General features: G+C 34.5%; 1 protein-coding gene across 1 annotated transcript in view; it reads right to left on the minus strand.

Annotated features, from left to right (window-relative positions):
- Positions 1–275: 275 nt before the first annotated feature.
- Positions 276–20738, minus strand: part of LOC128243388 (rhophilin-2-like) — a 32162-nt gene continuing 11699 nt past the window's right edge. Inside the window, exons 9-15 of the mRNA XM_052961142.1 lie at positions 18517–18612; positions 17748–17904; positions 16618–16731; positions 15734–15854; positions 9320–9470; positions 6902–7051; positions 276–6081 (exon numbers count right to left, since the gene is read on the minus strand). Of these exons, the coding sequence (XP_052817102.1) occupies positions 5692–6081; positions 6902–7051; positions 9320–9470; positions 15734–15854; positions 16618–16731; positions 17748–17904; positions 18517–18612 (1179 nt within the window). The 3' untranslated portion in view covers positions 276–5691. The remainder of the gene's footprint in view (positions 6082–6901; positions 7052–9319; positions 9471–15733; positions 15855–16617; positions 16732–17747; positions 17905–18516; positions 18613–20738) is intronic.

Consider the following 20738-nt stretch of genomic DNA (forward strand, 5'->3'; position numbering starts at 1 on the left):
CTTGCGCCTCTCCCTTAGAATTGAAATTTTCATGTGTTGGCAGGGGGATTTTGGGGGTACTCCCCCAAGAAATTATTATTTCTTTTCCAAAATGGTGCATTTTGGGTTGTGGTTTTTTTTACTTTTTTCTGGTATATTGAAATAAAAAGTAAACTTGAAAGATTTTAGGGGGACACAGAGATCTGCTAGTGTTTACCTATAACAGTCCAGTAATTGAAAAGTTGACAATTTTCTGAAGGGAACATAATTGATATTCGAAATTGTAAAGCAATCAATACTTTTCTTTTTTTATTGCATATATTTCAAATACACCAGTGAATAATGGTATTTGCATATTGCCTTATCACCAAATTTATATTGTTATAAAAACTAAACATCAAAATATTTATGGACAGATGTATTGTATTCTGTCTAATGAAAGTCATAGGCTTATCAGTTGCTTGAAGGGCTTGGCTTATAAACAGTAGGTAGTGTTCTTCACAATGTTTCAAATCAGACTAAAATATAATGTTTAGTGCTAAAAAACCAAATAAGAATAGAGCTTTCATAAAGATTAGAGTATAAAAAATAATGTTTACATGGAAAACAAATGAAATTGTTATTTTAGGAATTAATTGCTAATTGATGTCATTATCGGGGTACGAATGCATTTGGGCTGGTTAAAGTGTGTTGAGTCCGAACATATCCGCAGGCATTCATCTGAATATACACAATTGCCAGAAGGACGTTAATTTAAGAAATGGAAGTTGAGGTGTAAATATTACAGAATAAAATCAAGTTTTCGTCTGTTCCAAATGTTCAACCTTTAACTATTCCATCCCCTTTGACTTTCAACAGACAGGACAAACATTCTTAACAAAACAATAAAATAAAACTATAGAGCACACAATTAAACAACATCAAACCAAACAAGTGCTTTATAAAACATGTTAGTGAAAAGCTTAGCAAAAAGAGCAACATTTGATGAATAACTAATATGATGAATCCAAAATAAACACCACGTTAACAGAAGAAATAAACTTATTTGATTGTCACAATGTTACTGGCTCTTTTCAGATAATGAGGTTTTCATTTTGTCAAATTCCTCGATCATTACAATTTAAATTTTACTATAATGCAATAGAAACTACCATTTAATGCTTGAAGAAACATTCCATTATACAACAGTACTAAAAAAAAATATAATCTAAAATAAAAACACTTACATTAGACTTTTTCCTAATATTGTTTCATAGATTATTATATTAAATGGCAATTCATGTAGAGTTGTCTTTATACAAAAATAAATTCTACCAAAAACATAAATAATATCATAGTTCTCCATAAAACAACCTAAAATTATAGAATAGACATGAAATATAACAACAACATTGGTTGTCCGGTAAGGAAGTGGTAAGCTTACTCTCTTCTCACCTAGCGTCCCGTGTTTGAATCCGGCCAGGCATAACGGAATTTGGTTGGGGGTCACGTGAGTTTTTGGGGTACCCAGTATTCCGGTTTTCACCCACAAAAACAAAATCACACTCTCACATCACATCATGCCAACGACAGTGAGTTATTACAACTTTCATCACAATAATTGTAAAATGAATAGTTAAACATTAAGACAGATCTATTTTTCCGATTATAAATAACTAAATAGACTACAGTTAACATTATATTAAAACATACATTAATCCATTGAATTTGAACAGGTTTAGGTACACAACTGACACATCTGTGGACTGAGCAGTGATATTTACATGTACGGTAATAACTTCACTCAACAACATCATCACTAAAATCTATACGTATAATTTAACAGCTTCAAAACATCTCATCTAGACTATTTGCTTGCCTAAACATATAATTTAACAGCTTCAAAACATCTCTCTAAAATTTAGTGAATCACAGAACTTTCAGAATCGTTTAATTTAACATGTGGATTTCTGGAAGGATATGATATACAACCCAAGATAGAAACTAATCTTGCAAATATAAGAGATTAGTTCACTTAACAGTCCTAAACTGCGAAGGGATATCGATGTTACCAAATAAAAAACCTGTAAATACCAAAACAGTGATTTTCAGTACAGACAAATAACTAGAAGTAGAAGTAAAAATCCCAAAACTACACTTTTTTGCACAATGTTGAGGGTTAGTGCAAAACTGATGCAATATTGCACAGAATTTAAACTGTCTTGCACGAAGCCTGCAAAAACAGGGATTTCATCCATCCAATGCATTTGCCGCCTTTTTTCACATGGTGATTTTTTTTTGCTTTCTGATCGGCTATCGGAATGGATATTTTTTTCAAAAGAAGTGCAAAACTATTATATTCAAGAAAGTTAAATAAATAAAGTTTATGAGCTAAAATGCATATACTGGTTTTTCATTTGGTGTCATCTATATGGTAGATTCTATACAATATTTAAAATTGGAAGGAAATAGTATACCTTTAGAGTATTCAAAATATCCTTTGCTAAATAATGGTAGAAAATGGGAACTGATCTTGTAAATAATAGGGAATATAGCCAGTTTTGAATATGTAAAATCAAAATTATAAAACCATTATTTACAAAAGATTAACACAAAACCACAAGTACAAAATGAAACAAGTCTATATATATATATAGGAGCAAAATCATTTGGAAGACTTGACTATGACTTGCATATCATGCTATAGCTGTTTTTATGGATAAAATTGTAATTCTGTAAAATATAAAAAAAAATATTTTCTTTACTGCCTAGTTGATAGTTGATTATTTCATTGCCTTATTTTAGTTAACAAAAGTTGATAATTTTGTTGCCTTATTTTTGTTAAAGCACCCTATAATACAGGGTAATCATCACTGGCTGACAGTGAATTATGAACTTTGTATACATATATATGACTGTAAATCATAAGCTGAAACATGTCCCTTGACCACAGCAAGCAGAAATGGGTCTTGGTAAAGTAAGTACCGGAATGTCAATTTTACGTAATCTTGAAGCATAGAAAAAAAGGTGACTAAAACAGAACAGCAGCACCCATGGTATCCCATGTTTAAAAGGACCTGTTTTAAGGACTTTTTGGTAGTTAACACCTCTTTTTACGAGTAACATACCTCATGTGAGACCAAAAGATTATTTACAGTATCAACTATAAGATCCTGCTTGTTGCACTTCAACTACTTAAACTCTTAATACTTTGTAAATACAAACATCAAGTTACGTTACACCTAAATAAAGTACTAAACACAAAAAAAAATGTCCTACATTAAAATGTGTAAAAATTTAAAAAGTTTATTCATAAAATACTGTATTGCACTATTAAAAAAAATATAATTTAAAATATTTTTGTTATATTAAATAAAATAACCTACATTTACATGAAAACATGCATCAGCACTGGAAATAACTTATCAAGGAGAAAACAACGGTAGTATCTATGTCTTCATCAAACCTTTATCTAGTCACTGTTTAAATAAAGAACTTTGTAATACCTTATTTTGTGTTTATTTTTTTTGGTTTTCTTAGCAAGAAAGTCAGTAAGCCAAGTACAGTCCAGCACCGCATAATTATTTACCAATGATAAAGAACAAAAGCCAAAAATAAATGCCAACTTTCTTCAGCAGGAAATGCCCCACAAATACCTTTATATCAGCAAGTGTGCATACATGTACAAGCTTCTAAATTACTCACTTAATAAAACCAATTAATGACTGAAATTTTGGCAGTTGTTTTTGTAACTAATTTTTTGGTTTTTAACGGCTAAATGGATTTTTAGTTGTCAGAACTCTTCTAAATTATTAAATGTGAATCTTTCCAGAGATCCCATTGGCTGCGGCATGAGCCTGTAATGAGTGCTTAGAAGCGTCGTCCAGTGTATAATTCAACATAGTTTAAAAGTATGACTAGGGCAAACACATTCATGAGACAAAATGGTGAAAAGACTTTTTAAACAAAACATGAAACCAAGTGTTCAAATTGTATTATCTATTTATCACATTTAGAATTGGTAGGTTTTTATTCTAGCTACTTAAGTCATATATTTTTAACTCTGTATGACAATGTTATAGCTCATCTGCATACATGTTTGTGTTAATCTCAATGAGAACATTTATAATGAGGCAAAAAAAAATCAATACTGATATATTAACCCTAGAGTGATGTAAAAATGTATCATAAATCCTGGAGAATATAATGGCATTTCATAAACATTATTATGCATGAATATAGTCTTAAAAGCTAATTTCTAATTAATGAGCCTACTATTATAACATCATTACTCTGCAAATATAACTTCAAATTAAGCAAGTTATATTTTTAAATATTTAACCTCATCTCCTTATCCTACAATTTATTTTCATACCCCTAAACAATGTATGTACAAACAACAACCAAATATTGATATACAGTATAATTTGTAAGAGAATCCCTAATTACACTTATTTGTCCACAAAACTGCTTCAAGAACCCTGAACATATGTACAATACTGTTTAATTTTGCTAAGACAGAGCTGATCACAGTTCTGACTTGAGAGTAGGAAAAAATATCCCCATTTTGCATAGACTATCTCCCTTATAACACACACATTTCAGACAAAATATTAATACAAATTAATGTCACAACAGAGGTACAGTTACAGAACAAATTTGTTCATCTAGCAACTTAAAAGATCAGCATCAGTGTTAACATAGGAAAATTATATTAATGGATATTTACTTCTTTACTTATTACAAACAATATTTCCACAAGTAATAGTTAAAAAAAGCAAAAGGCACATAAAACAATTTTTGGCACAATTTTTATGTCATGTCCAAAAAGGGGCATTACCTTGGATAAGAAAAAAATTCTGCCATTACAAAGACTCCATGCTTTCAAAAGTGGGTTCTGTTGAGAAACCACAATTTATGAATGAACATAATGTATAAATAAAAAAATTCTTCGCATAGTTAAAAATATAGGTGGCTTAACATTATTCTAAAAAATCACACAAAATAATTGATAAATTTACAAATATTTCATGTAAAATGAAATTCTATAATGAAGGTATTAAAATTTAGGTTATGAAGATTTGTGTCGAATGAGATTTTTACATTAAAGATCACACATCATAACGAATGACTAAAAAATGGGATTGTGTCAAAACTGTCACAAAAGTTGTCTAAATAAAGAACATGTATAGAAGAATAAAAAAAATATGAAAATACTTGCTGTTGTACAAAAATACTTCGTAAACATGGCAGCACATACAGCATATAAAACATGGATGATAATATACAGTAAATGAACAGGGCTTTATCAAATAACAACCAAAAATACGATAAACCGATGGTACAGGCTCTCCAGTAGTGTCCAATAGGAAAGAAGGAATCAAATTTTGAGTTTTTACACAAATTAATAGAATTTAATGTCTTGTACCTATTTCATGAAATCAGTGATGAAACTAATCCTCAGATGACATTTCTAATTTGTTGGAATATTAAAAGCCATTAGGCCACCCTCAGGTCAGATATGTTTTGATTGTCAACAATGCGCCACTTCGGTCTCAAAAAGTAATTGGTGAACAAAATTAATGAATAAAGATGAAAGTAATCTATCAGAATTTAAAAAGAAGTAGAAAAAATAGGCCTTTTCAAATAAACTTATAAAAACTTCAAAAATAAGGATAAAAAAGGAGGCTGGAGAGCCCGCAGGCAAATGAAAAAAAAATGAAAACCAACAGATCACATGAGAATGTCATGATCACTAAACTTATCTGAATCATCTCCGAGCAAAATAAACTCGTCATTTCTACTGACAGTCTCTTCCTTATCTTTCGAACCCTTTCTTGCAAAAATCCAGGGGGCACTTAATCGACTACTTTTCCCACTTTTACTGCTCGCCCCTGAAAGACTATGTCCAGGACTTTGCATTCTCATTGGAGTTTTGGGCGTACTGGGCGCAGATGATGCGCCCCCAGCATCGAGACATTCTTGGTTCATGGGCGTTATGAGACGTAACACAAGATGGATGCCAGACTTACGCACCAAATTAACAACCTCGTCGTGTTTTGCACGTTTTGTGTCGACATCACCAACAGCTACTATAAAGTCTCCGACATTGATGTTGGCTTGCTGGAATATAAGAATATGTTTGTTGGCATGGTTAATACATGTAAATTTGCATGAAGTGGTTACACAAAAACAATAACAAAGAAAAATGTTTTACTCAAGAGACCTTGTAAATAATAAATTTTAAAACTTCAAAATACAAAAAAAAAAAGTTTGTTATTTTCTTCATAAAGGATTCTTCTCAAAATAACAAAAGCTGTCACAGAACCAGTGCACTTAACTATTTCATAGCTATCTACCTGAATTCTTTGTCAAATAATAAAGGGCCATCATTTGCATTACATGCAAGTTAATTATCTGACTTGATCAGCTGATATAGGTTGGATTGTTTGGAGCCATTGTATAAAGTTTCAATGATATACATCAAGTAGTTGATGAGTAATTGACTTATACACATTTGCAATCAAAACCTTAACCAGATGGGCCATAATTTGCATTATATGCAAACTAGTTATCTAACTTCATTAATTAAGTAGGTTGGATAGTTGGGAACACCTGTCTAAAGTTTCATTGCAAAAGTTTTATTTGAAAAAAGAGAGTTAATTAAGATAATTAAGTAGGTTGGATGGTTGAGTAACATTGTATAAAGTCTCAATGCAATACATCAAGTTGTTGCTGATATATTCACCTACGTGTGCTTATATGCGAATCCTTAACCAACGTGTAATGGAGACATTAACAACGACACTTGAGTAGTACAGCTCTCCATATTCTTTGAACAGCCATGCTAAAAACCAGTGCCCAAGGTCCAAGGCAAAACCATTAAAACAATAAAGTATTTAAAATCATAAACTCTCTGTCTGCTTCTTAATTATCACCAGACCTCTGCAACACTGCCAGGCTCCATATCTGCAATCTTGACCGGACAGTCCCCCCTGACACTGAAGCCGAACCCCTGGTCTGTGGCTCGGTCCAGTACCACATTCCGAGGGGCAGTCCAGTAGTTGCGGGCATTGAAAAGGGCTATGGGACCCTGGAGACAAAAAATATGTTAATCTTCTGTAGAAATGTAAGAAATTTAATCTCAGGTTCTTGATGTCGAAAACAGCAATCACAGCGTGTTAATACCATGTGATAAAGTAAGTCATATATGCTACGTCGAAAGGAAACATTTTGTTTAAAATAAAGCCTTGAATCAAAGATAACTTTTCTTTTACTAAACCAATTTAAATTAAACAAAAAATGCCGCAATGCGACAAAACCAGGTTTTTAATGATTGACAGAAGAACTTCAGCCTGTGTCTGTTTTTCTATTTTTAGTAACAGTGATCTTGACCCTAGGGACCCCAAATGCATTCCATTGAAAGGTATCCATAAACTCTTCCTTTTTACCTAGTTGTGTCAGGATATGTCAACCCTAACTTAAGTTATTCAGTTTCAACTATTTTTCTATTTTTAGTAACAGTGACCTTGACCTTGAATCTAGCGACCCCAACGCAATCCCATGAAAGGTATCCATAAACTCTTCCTTTATACTTGGATTGGTCAAGATATGTACACCCTGTCTAAAATTATTCAGTTTAAACTGTTTTTCTGTTATTAGTAACAGTGACCTTGACCTTGAACCTAGGGACCCCAAAACGCAATCCCATGAAAATATCCATAAACTCTTACTATAGACCAAGTTTGGTCAAGATATGTCAACCCTAACTAAAGATATTCAGTTTGAACCATTTTTCTATTCTTAGTTACAGTGACCTTGACCCTAGGGACCCCAAATGCAATCCCACGAAAGGTATCCATAAACTCTTCCTATAGACCAAGTTTGATTAAGATATGTTAACCCTTACTAAAGTTATTCAATTTCATCTGTTTTTCTATTTTTAGTAACAGTGACCTTGACATTGACCCTAGGGACCCCAAGGGCAATCCCATGAAAGGTATCTATAAACTCTACCTGTACACCAAGTTTAGTCAAGATATGTCATCCCTAACTAAAGTAATTTAGTTTCAACCGTTTTTCTAAGTAACAGTAAACTTGACCTTGAACCTAGGGACCCCAATCACAATCCCATGAAAGGTATCCATAAACTCTTTCTATAGACCAAGTTTAGTCAAGATATGTCAACCCTTACTAAAGTTATTCAGTTTCAACTGTTTTTCTATTTTTAGTAACAGTGACCTTGACCTTGAACCTAGGGACCCCAAACGCAATCCCATGAAAGGTCTCCATAAACTTTTCCTATAGACCATGTTTAGTCAAGATATGTCATCCCTCACTAAAGTAATTCAGTTTCAACCTTTTTTCTATTTTTAGTAACAGTGACCTTGACCTTGACCCTAGGGACCCCAAACTCAATCCCATGAAAAGTACCCATAAACTCTTTCTATAGACCAAGTTTGATCAGATATGCCAACCCCTACTAAAGTTATTCAGTTTCAACCATTTTTAGTAACAGTGACCTTGACCTTGACCCTAGGCACCCCAAATGCAATCCCATGAAAGGTCTCCATAAACTCTTCCTATTGACCAAGTTTAGTCGAGATATGTCATCCCTAACTTAAGTTATTCAGTTTCAACCGTTTTTCAATTTTCAGTAACAGTGACCTTGACCCTAGGGACCCCAAAGGCAATCCCATGAAAGGTATCCATAATCTCTTCCTATAGACCAAGTTTAGTCAAGATATGTCATCCCTAACTAAAGTTATTCAGTTTCAACCATTTTTCTATTTTTAGTAACAGTGACCATGACCTTGACCCTAGGGACCCCAAACACAATCCCATGAAACGTCTCCATAAACTCTTCCTATAGACCAAGTTTAGTCATGATAGGTCATCCCTAACTAAAGTAATTCAGTTTCCTTGACATTGACCCTAGGGACCCCAAACGCAATCCCATGAAAGGTACCCAGAAACTCTTTCTATAGACCAAGTTTGGTCAAGATATGTCAACCCTTACTTAAGTTATTCAGTTTCATAGGTGAGTTTGACGCTTTTGTTTTAAGGTCTTCATTTAGAAGCAAAATATTGCCTTCCGACGTAGCATTTATGACACAATTTATCACGTAGTATACATACACTGAATCAGAGTCCTTCCTTTATATGTCCATATTGTATCTTGGAACATGTGTACCAAGTTTCAATTGAATATCTTGATTGTATTTTGAGTTATGGCCAAGGTAAAACTTTTGCACAGCTTAAACTAGGGTATGACAAAACCTCAACGTTTTCCGCTTTGAAAAACTGTATAGCTAAATGATTAAAACATAAATCAATGAAAATTTAAGCAAAGAATACATACCAGTTTATGGAAGAACTCATGAACCTTGACCTTGGCAAACTCTGGGGTTACCGGGGCAACCACCTGCTGGGTAGCTGCTTTGACACTTGGGGCCGTGATCACCTCTGAAAAGTCATCTTCCTCCTCCAGAGTTGAAAACTTGGACACACATCTGAAATGTTCACAAAAATATGAGTAGTTAAATGGCTCAATAAACAGCTAAATATAATGGTGTTAAAATCATATAAATAAATTATAATTGCAATTAAACAATCTTTCAAACATCATTTACTTCCACTATAAAATCTGTTCATATCAAACGGAGGCAAGTTTGGTAACAATTAGACACAGAGTTATGGAGTTATGTATACCATACAATTTACATTTCGCAAAGTGACATATTGATGTTATCAGGATACATTCAATTCCTTCCAAAAACATGCAATTTGTGAATACATTTGTTGAATTCAAAGTTTTTAAGTTTACCAAGGGTCGTAAATCTGACAATATTTATGTTAGAGTCATCAAACTTGTGATTGTATATACTGGAATTACATGTTTGAAGTTTGATGCTGATGGTTAAAAGCTATTAAGAATAAATATTAAAACATGTGGACAGACGAACAGACAAGGACAAACAGAGTTTGCCTCAAGGTTATGACCAACCCTGACCCAAGGAAAATGATCTAATAAACTTGGAAGAGAACCTGAAGTTTACGATAATGGGTTTTTAGCTGTTACAAAAATATAGTTTATCAAAATAGAATTTAACTGTTAATCAAAATCCCACATAAGTATTTAAAGATCCTTCATGTTATCCTATAATTTATATATAGAAATGATGTTTTGTTTCATATTTTCTTCAATTAATTCTTCGCTAGTTTTTAATAATATGTAATAAGCATTCCTACAATTTACATGTTTATTTCCAAATATGCAAATTGAAATAAAGAATAAGATTTGTGAATAAACTATAAAAATTAAATCTGCCTTTTATTTATATCATAGAATTAGTAGTAATATGCACATAACAATAACCATTTTTCCTAAAATCACGGCAAATCATGGTATATCAGTTTTGGAAATACAGCTTTTATATATGTGGTCCAGAATGTGTGGATCGGAAAATTGGATAACCAAATTGGTCTCACTGGCCTCAATTTAAAATGGAAGAAAAGAAAATTAGTCAGACAACACTTGATCCTATTGCTAGTAACCAGGTTATTCAGTTTAGACATGCTGTTTACAGAATATGTATAGTACTAGAAATACCTGAATTTACTCTAAAATTCGGCAGAACTGGTAACGTGACCAACTAGCCTGAGATGAAAATCCAAGAAGAACCGACATACAGCAGTAGTTGAAATTAACACAAGCCCACTAGCCCTGCACTGGTGAAATATTTTCGGGCTTGCTCAAATTCTGAATTTTATTTAGCAGGGCTTGTTCAAAAATTTGATGCCAAGCAAAAGTATTAAGAATTTGGGCTTGTTCATCCAAAAGTCTAATTTCAATGACTGCATACAGAACAATTTACCAGGAATGCTGTTATCAGGTTCATTAGTATGTTAGTGATAAATGTCACCTGTATGTACCATTCCACATACCTTAAGTTTATGCCTTCCTGTTTTCAACAACAACATTTTTAAAGTTTCTTTCTACATGTTTATGTAAATATGAGAAGTTTATAAAACATTATGCCCCGTATATGACCCTTTGTCAGAATGTGTGCTCGATTCCATTAAGATGGTTTAAGGAGAAATTCATGGGCAATGACCTTGACCTTCTGATCAAGACACAATAGCACCATCTCCTAAACTAGTGTATCACCCCTGCACCAGTTCAAGGCCTGTGCACTCAGCCGTTCAACAGTATCTTAAAGAGTCAAAAACGACTTCCAATTATACAAGTTAAATTGCAAATAAATAATTATTTAAAGTTTATCAAAAGTTGTTGTTTTCTTAAACAAAAGCAAAGCAGACACTCAGATCTTAACCAGAAACAGACTACCTAAAACTCAGTCCATAGACTTTTAGATTTAAACCTACATGATCTCATTTGAAACCACTTTGCAGAATATATAGAATCTCAAGATCCTTACCAGAAGCAGACACAGACTGACTTACTGTTGATCAAGCTCCAGATTAACCTCAAATAGTAAAACAATAATAGTTTAATAACATCATGTGATACTTTCAACCTCACATGACAACAATCTGGTGATAAAGGATTTTAATCGCCACAACACAAAAGGGGCTTGCCAATCAAGAGTTTCAATGCCGTTAAATTTAGCTATGTTGATAGTACCAAGTTAAATATGAGTTTAAGAAAAGGCAGGACAATCACTGATCTTTATTTATGTCTATGAGCCATTCTCAACAGATGCTGAAGAGATTGACTATTCCTGAAATTCACAGAATGTCCAATTTACACCTTTTGGTAACATTAATGAAGCTTTTATGAAAATAAACACTACAGCGTTTTGACCACTTAGTAGCTTGATAGAAATGATGACCTTAGCAAAAATTAATTAATATTGGTGAGATGCCATGATGGTACACAATAATTACCTTTCAATGAAGTTTCATAGTCCTAAGTCAAACCATTCTGAAGTTATTACTCTGACAATGAATTCCAAACAACACTGACTGTGACCTTGATCTGTGACCTCTTGACCCTGAATACAATAAGGAGTAAAGACCATCCACTGGTCAAGTACAACCAGCAAAATTTCTAGGTCAAACGGTACTCAAGCTAGTATTGTTCAGAAGTAAGGCAAGGCAAGGTGACTGACAAGTTCAAGCTGCACATACAAGATGAGGAAATCCCTTCACTTGTCAACCCGATCAAGTGTTTAGGGAAGTGGTTTGATTCCACACTAAAGGACACCCGCAGCCAAGACAGGCTAAAACAGCAGATTGAAGAGGGGCTGAGGAGGATTGACAAGTCCGAACTCCCGGGAAAGTTCAAGGCATGGATCTTCCAGCATGGTCTCTTGCCTAGACTCATTTGGCCATTAATGGTAAACAAAATCCCCATCAGCACAGTTGAAAAATTGGAGCAGGCAATTAGTAAGCATCTGAGAACGTGGCTTGGACTTCCGCCTTCCTTTACCAATATTGGACTCTATGGCAAGTCAACAAAGCTACAGATGCCCAAAAGCTCCCTGGTCGAGGAGTACAAGGTCGCTAAAACACGTCTGCTACTAACACTCAGAGACTCAAGTGATGGTAAGATCAGTGGAGCAGGAATAGAAATGATCACGGAAAGGAAATGATCAGTGAGCAAGGCTGTAGAACAGGCTGAAAGCAGCTTCAAACACAAGGATATTGTAGGCACTACAAACAAGGGTAGAGAAGGTTTGGGAATCAGTAAGAAGCAGCGGTGGGAGAACTCTGATAATGTAGAGAAGGAAACCATGGTTCAGGGAGAAGTTCGGAGAGCAGAAGAGGAGGCACGGTCGGCAAAGGCGGTACAACTTGGACCCCAGGGGATTGGACGAAGTGGAACTTACCTGAGAGGAAAATCACATGGCAGGAACTATGGAGGTACCAGCCACTTCAACTGAGTTTCCTTCTCAGATTGGTGTATGACATGTTACCCACTCCAACCAATTTGAATCAGTGGAAGTTATTAGAAGACCCTTCCTGCTTTCTGTGTGAGAATTCCGGATCGCTGCGGCATATACTACCTTCTAGCCCAATAGCTTTGGCGCAAGGGCGGTATACCTGGCGGCATGACCAGGTTCAAAGAGAGATGGCAAATGTCTTAGAAAATGAGAGGAGAAAAAAGAGACCCTTGAAACAGACAGGCCCCCAGTTAATCAGCTTTGTAAGACAAGGGGAGAAGAAGCGGACAACAACAATGTGTAGCGGCATCCTACAAGAATCGCAAGACTGGGACATGTTGGTAGACCTGGGGAAAAAGTTGAAGTTTCCAGAGGAAGTGGCCCATACCACCCTTGGCCAGACATAGTACTTTGGTCCAGGTCTCCAAAGCTGGTTGTACTGGTGGAGCTAACAGAACCCTGGGAAGAGAGATGTGAGGAGGCATACGAACTGAAGAAGGGAAAATACCAAGACTTGGTAGACACATGTAGAGGGAGGGGTTGGAAGACGTGGCTCTTCCCAGTGTAAGTTGGATGCAGAGGCTTTCCATCACAGTCAGTGTGGAAAATGCTGGGAGTTGTGGGCATCACGGGACAAGTCAGGAAGACCGCCGTCCACGCTCCTGGGAGAGCTGCAGAGAGGGGGTCCAGTTGGCTCTGGCTACGACGCAACGAACCGACTTGGAAGCCAACATAGACGAGATAGTGACTGATCACCACTACCTGCCCCGCCATCTAGAGGGTGTAAGGGGATAAGGGGCGAAACACCCAGTTGCAGATGGGCACTCGGCTGAGGACGTCTATGTTAAGCAGTACAGCTGTAACTTCACAACATTCAGACAAAGTTTGCCCACAACATTGACAGTGACCTTGACCTTTGAACTTTCTGATACCGGGGTACTGAAAACAATATAAGTTATCTTCTGTCCGTGTACAATGTCTAACTAAAGCCATTACAGTATGTGACAAATGCTCTGAATGATAGCATCTTTGACAAGGGACCAATTTAAAGGCATGTAAAAATTAATCCTGACCAAAAGTACATGTTTGGTAGGGATCCTCTTGTCTATGATATCATATAATACATTACACCATATATTTTTAGCTGATCCAGAAATAGAGATAATAAAATCCCACATGATTATTTATAAGTTCATTATGTAATCCCATGTAATTTCTTGGATGGAACCCAAAAAACTGTGTATTAATTTGTGAGAAAAATACTAAATTTTTGATTTTAAATTAATAAAGACCCTTTCTTGAATAACTTCTTCACTGTTTCTGTTTTTTTTAAAAACGTCACTGCAATTAACATGTTTATTTAATATATGTAAAATGAAAAATGAAGTAATAACATATGTTAATGAAATATAAAATCTGCCTTATCATACTATTTATAGAAATATGCAAATTACAATAACTGTTTTTTCTGAAGTCCAGGCAAATCTGGTATATATATATGGAACATACAACTTCTAAATGTGTGTGGTCTGGAAGTAATTGATATGTTCGTTGCTAGGTTAGATGGCAGACTTCCCATGATAGATCACCAGGTTTTAAATAAGTTTTTGTTTTAATTTTTCATTTAAAATAGATAAGTTGACAGTGTTTAATAAGTAATGGAGAATGATAGTAGGACTTGCAATAAAGACTCAGTCGCATGACCTTATAGGTTTGCCTAAGTACTTCTAACAATCTTAAAAATTAGGGATGGAAACCGGATACCACATCGGTATCCGGATATTCGTATCAAGTATTCAAATACTATCCGGATACTTGTATCAAATTGTTTTCATAATATGTAAATTTCCTATTATATGTCACCCACCTTCTGTTATTTGACATAATTGTCCACTTAATTTATAATTCGTCATAGGGCAATTTCATTCATTCTTTCTCAGTCTTAATAATTTATAATGTTATAATCAAAGCTAAACAACTTATTTTACGTCATTAGTGATGAAAACCACATAAACACCTCGCGAATTTGATAGTCACTTCGGCCGAGGTGGTTGCTTGGTTACTGCCACATGCTTTCGAGTTTGTTATTTATCAGCAGGTTTCATGTTAAATGACGCTTTGATTATTTGATAGTTGATTGTAATTTTATTTCATTACATTGTTTGATATAATGCAATACCTACAATTTCTGCGGTGTTTTGTAATGAAAGATATAATTGCAGAAAAGATAAGAAGACAAAAAGACGGTCTGATTTTTCTTTATTTACATGCGTGTACTGTTTTTATTTATCAAATATATAAATGATTTATTTCCTATTCAGTATTTATTCATGTATTCAAAACACAATTACAAGATGCAAAATGGTGGAAATTTGATTGAAAAGTGAAAGATAAACATATTTGTTTTTGTATTTATTGTTCAGATAGCAATAATTTTTTCATGCATATTCATCAAAAATATGATTGGTCATTAATAGCTTTGATTGCACAACCCTTATCTTGTGATTGGACGATCAATTCCTACGGATTAATGATCAATTAGTGCCAATTAAGCACATCTGAGATCATAAAATAACACTTGTCATTGTAAACAAGGTCATAGAACTTCACAGAGTGCTGCACAAGGACACAATATCACGCCTTGTGCAAACACCCAATAAGCAGACGATTTGTGACACATACCCGCTTCCCGACAGACACTGTTGATGACCTGAATTATTTCATCTGAAAAGTTCTATAACAATTGCTATGTCTCTGCTAAGCTATTTCATTGAAATTTTCATTCTTAACGAATATTTGAATACCCATTTTGGTATCCGAATACTTGCGTGATATCCGGATAACCTGTTAATGCAAACTTCTTATACCTATCATGGGCTCTTTTGAGAATCGAGAGGAAGGTGTCGACCTTCCGCATCTGACGACACATGTCATGTAGACGTAGCGCTTCCTCATGGCACATCAGGGACTCGGCTAGATGGGCCTTGGCTGGAGAAGAAATACACCTTATAGTTCTACATTTTGTTTAGATGGTTATTCATATTTCCAAATTCAGAGCCCAACTTTGATAGCAACATGCACTATTTATAGTGGTTAAAACTCAAGTTGATGCTTCCATTTTAACAAATGTAACAACAATCAAACAAGAATCACACTTTTCAAACTATTGATAGGTGTTGATTTTAGGATTCAAAAATCAAGATTCAATCTATTTATTAAGTAATTTGATTACAAAGTGTTCTTCATTACATGATAGATATAATACATTCAACATTAGGACAACCTTCCCCAATAAGTTAGGGGGGTCTGGAGGGAATTTTGTAACATAATTTTAACATGAAAGACAAAAGACACTAATCTTTAGACCCGCAGTACAGAAAGTCGTCGCTTATCTGATTAAGTTTAAAGATTTAGTTCACCAGTAATATCCAACATAGGAATGCAACATTAAATGTATGCAATTAAATAAATGATATATGGAAACAGATTATGATCCCCTCAGCTGATAAAGGGACATAACTCAATAACCTTTGAAGCAAGATTTATTGCCCTTGCTTCACAAAAATCATTAGCATTGACTAACAATATGTTTACTTTGTTTCATGTGAATGCATTTTCTCACAATAATGGCACCACCTGTCATCATCATGAAGGCAAAATATTGTTTTTCTTAAAAAGAGACTGCTACAAGTGACTACTTTGACAGTCACTTATACGAACTCAACCATATTTTTTAACTAACTCAACCCACCAAGCTGCTTCCTGTCATCAAACGTCTGGGGGACTTTGACATCTGGGACATCGTCATCCTCTTCACTGGATAGGCACAACATGAGCTCTATTATCTTTGTGGAGTCTATGCTGTCTGAAATCATATTAGACTTCATTCACTTTTGATCGCATTTAAGTTATTTATGTCCACTAAAGCTCTAGTTATAAAGCATTTATGATCCTGTCCAGGAATGAAACTGGAAAAATCCCCTCTCGTAAAATCCACATTTCCCTAGTTAAATCTCTTCCAAACAATTTCAAGGAATGTTGACTCAAATAATTCATTCTCTGTGTATATAATTATTGCACACGGATCATTCTTATCTTCAAGAAATGTTTAAGTCAACGGTCCTTCTATATGCAACATATAGCATACAGTACTAGACTATAAGATCAGGGAAATAAGTTTTTAATTCAGTTGACCAAACATAAAAATTGTTTCTTTTGTACAGTTGAAGTCAATACCTCAAAACATATCAAGTAATAAAGGGAAGTAAAAGAAAATGTATAAGAAAGGAAGCCACAGACTGCCATATCCCCCACTTAATAACGGACAGTATCAACTCACGACAAAGGATTACAATTATACAATGGACAATAACTCAAAACATACTGCACCAACAGTTATGGTTCATGTGCAGTGCACTTATCCCAACTGAGATCTATATAATAATATATAATATATGGATAATTAATGTATATAAAGTTTGAAGTATATCTGTAAAAGACTTTTTCATTCATGCTCTGGACAATAGTATGCCAATAAACTCAAAAAAATGGCAGATGGAGTAATGGTTCAGGCACACTGTATGGAAGGAAGAACAGAATGAAAGACAGACGCTCTATTATTTCTGGTTTATGTGCATTTTTCCCTCTAAAAAGCCCTTAAACATGTAGTTTTGGCAAAGGGTTTGGGTGGCACATAAGGTGTCCAAAGGGGTTGATGCACCCTCAGGGTCGAACGAGAGTGTCAAACTAACAACAAAAATGGTAACAACCAAAGGCAAACAAATATTTTTTTAGTCAAAAATAAAATTCTTTTAATTTTTTTCTGGTCCCATAACCCATTTGATCCAATGAAATCTTATCCCTGAACAAGCTTTTACCCACCAGGTTCGTCCAGCAAGGCATCTGCAATGTGCTGATAAGCCAATGCACGATAATACTCCCTCTTCACCTGGGCCATAGACAGCCAACTGTAGGGAATGTAGTCTTTAACATGCTCGCCCGACATCAAACTCCCGGTGTCACCATACATGTGAGATACCTGTAACATTACTAAATGTCACCAGAATAGAAAACACCACAAGAATTATGGACATAACGGACCATGGACATAATGGACCATGGACATAATGGACCATGGACATAATGGACCATGGACATAACAGACCATGGACATAACAGATCATATTTCGAAACATTACAGACCATCTAGAGAAACACAGCAGACCCTGACTGGTCATGTTATTAACATTTTTTTTTAACTTTATTCCATCCCCCAGTATGATGATAAGCTGTATAAGCTTGAATCAAAATAAAATTTATGTTATACTATGTATTGTCCGCAATTATGCTACGTTATAAAGTTAAAACAAACTGTGAGTAAAATAATAAATCATGGTCCTTAATGTCCACAAATATGGAGTGGAACAGACAAGTTTAGAGTATCACACAACAATTTTAAGAACCCTTTATGTCTCTAATAATATGGCATGCAATTGACATCACTTTCTTATAATGTTGGGACTGATTTAGATAAAACATTTCCCCCAACAGTTTTTTAATTACAAAACAAAAATCTGAACCCATGCCAACAATAAAGAGGAAGATGAGAATCATTGACCACATTTTTTGGAAAAAATAACTTCACAGTTACCATGGCAGCCTCCTGTGCTGCTAGCGAACATTGGTCCACCCCCGGGGCCAGTCCACCTAGACACACTGTCTCGTACACACACTCCTGGGCCTGAGACTGGAAATATACAGGGAGATATTGAAATATAACCATGGTCATATTTTTTCATTTGGTATAGTGGTTTATTTTATGCTATCTGGTGGTATCTATGGGGAATAAGCAGTGAAATAAAAATGGAATGACAATTTGATAAAAAAAATCACAAATTTTAGCCCACTCCTACTTTCAAGGCACTTGAACAACAAATATAAATGTTTCAAGCATGGCTCCGCCTCTAAAGGTATCTAACCCAATAATATGTGAATTTTAAATGCCTTTTGACCATGTATTATATTGGTATCATTTGAATTGAGTTTGTGTACAGAAAAAAAAATTGTAGAATGTTGTTTTCTTTCTAAATTATATGTTAACTCTTGAATTAATCCCTTCAAAGACATCATTTTATCAGATCAAATCAAATCCTTTATTTGCTTAAACAATATAAAAGCATGCCAATCAATCCAAACAACTGAGCCCATTTATGACCCCTAATTGACACCAGCTTTGATTATAACACCCTAACAATGCACCCCATCCAGCCCCATATCACCCCTAATTGACACTTGTCAACTTCAAAAGCTGTGATTGGCACCAGCACTAGTCAATTAGCCAAGCTATGAAAAACAGGAGCCAAGCTATTGTCTTTTAGGGGCCATATAATTGACAGCTTGTCACATTTCTGGCTTCAATTTCTCTCTAATATTATTTAAACATACAAATTTTTGGTCCTGCATCATTTATGATTAGTGTCTGAAAGTGCAGAGATAAACATATTCACTATTGTAATCCAATTACTTCCACAACCAGGTAAGGAAATTTCTTAATTGATATACATATTATGTTAGAATGAAATGTAATGAATATACCTCATGTACATATGTACCCTCTTTGTAAGTTGCAAATGATTATCAGACACAATATTGAACCTTAGATTGACAATCCGCAGCGTGCCTGCTACAAGTACAGGGTAATCATTTTTTCCGATATAAGCAACAACCAGCACGTATAATTAACAATTATTATGTTTGTAAATATGGCATGTTAATCCTGTGTTCAATATGTTTGTCTTCCAAAGAAGAATTTTATTGTAAATCTCACAGTTACCTTATTTAATCTCAATTGAGTTAAACTGTTGACTTGACTTGTTAATCAATTACTGAAGTGAAGAGGGATGTTTAGTTAAATTGAAGTTGATGATGGGGGGATTATGTCCATCTATACCAAAATGAGCTGGAGGGATTTTGTCCTGGGGGCGGGGATTTTGTGAGCTCAAAAGGCTACAAATGAGAATAACATGTAGTTAAAATTGTTTGTGCCCGAAAAGGATTTAAGATGTCAAAGGAGAAACATCTATTGAGAGATCCATGGTATATGGCAAACACCAATTCGGATATGCCTTTTCAATGTTACCTTATTTCTTTCTTTTATTGACACATGACTGTTTTACAAAGCATGGTTGTACCATCTCAGACGGCAACTTCCAATAAAGGTGAAGCTGAATGGTTTATAATTTCAGGAATCCACTTGGTCTTGTTATTCACTGCATTGTTTGTACACATACATGAGATTTGTTCACTTAATCGAATACACAGTGGTTACATTCAACTTATTTGAATTTTTAATTAAGATTTTTTTTAACATTGTTTAATAGTACACATTCTGTCAAAATATATGGTGTTGGGGGTGGTTAAGTGCTAGTGTCAGTGTTATTTCAAGCACTAATTGGTAAATTGTCTATACAATACTTAATAATAATGATTTAATCCAATACCGGTGCTTTTTAACAAGCAAGTGGTTGGAAATTTATGCCAATGAAAGCATAATCATGATGTTTGGGGTTTATTGTGCATAAAAATCAAATTATCCTTTTAGTGCACCATTGTATATTTTCTAGAATATAAAAAAAAGTTGCTCTAAATCCATAAGACCATTAACCAGTATAAAAGATTGTACATTGTTATTGCTGGTCTGAATTCCATGTGATTTTGATATAACACCAGGGGATTTTTTTGCAGCGAAATTTTGCGCAATATCTATATTTGAGATATAGGAATAAATACAGAAACACACTCTTATTACATCAATTTTTGGACTTAGTCATCATGTTCCTTCATGGACAGATGCTTGCCACTGTCAGCCTTGAG

This window comes from Mya arenaria, chromosome 8, assembly GCF_026914265.1.
Source record: "Mya arenaria isolate MELC-2E11 chromosome 8, ASM2691426v1".
In the NCBI taxonomy this organism is placed as follows: Eukaryota; Metazoa; Mollusca; class Bivalvia; order Myida; family Myidae; genus Mya; species Mya arenaria.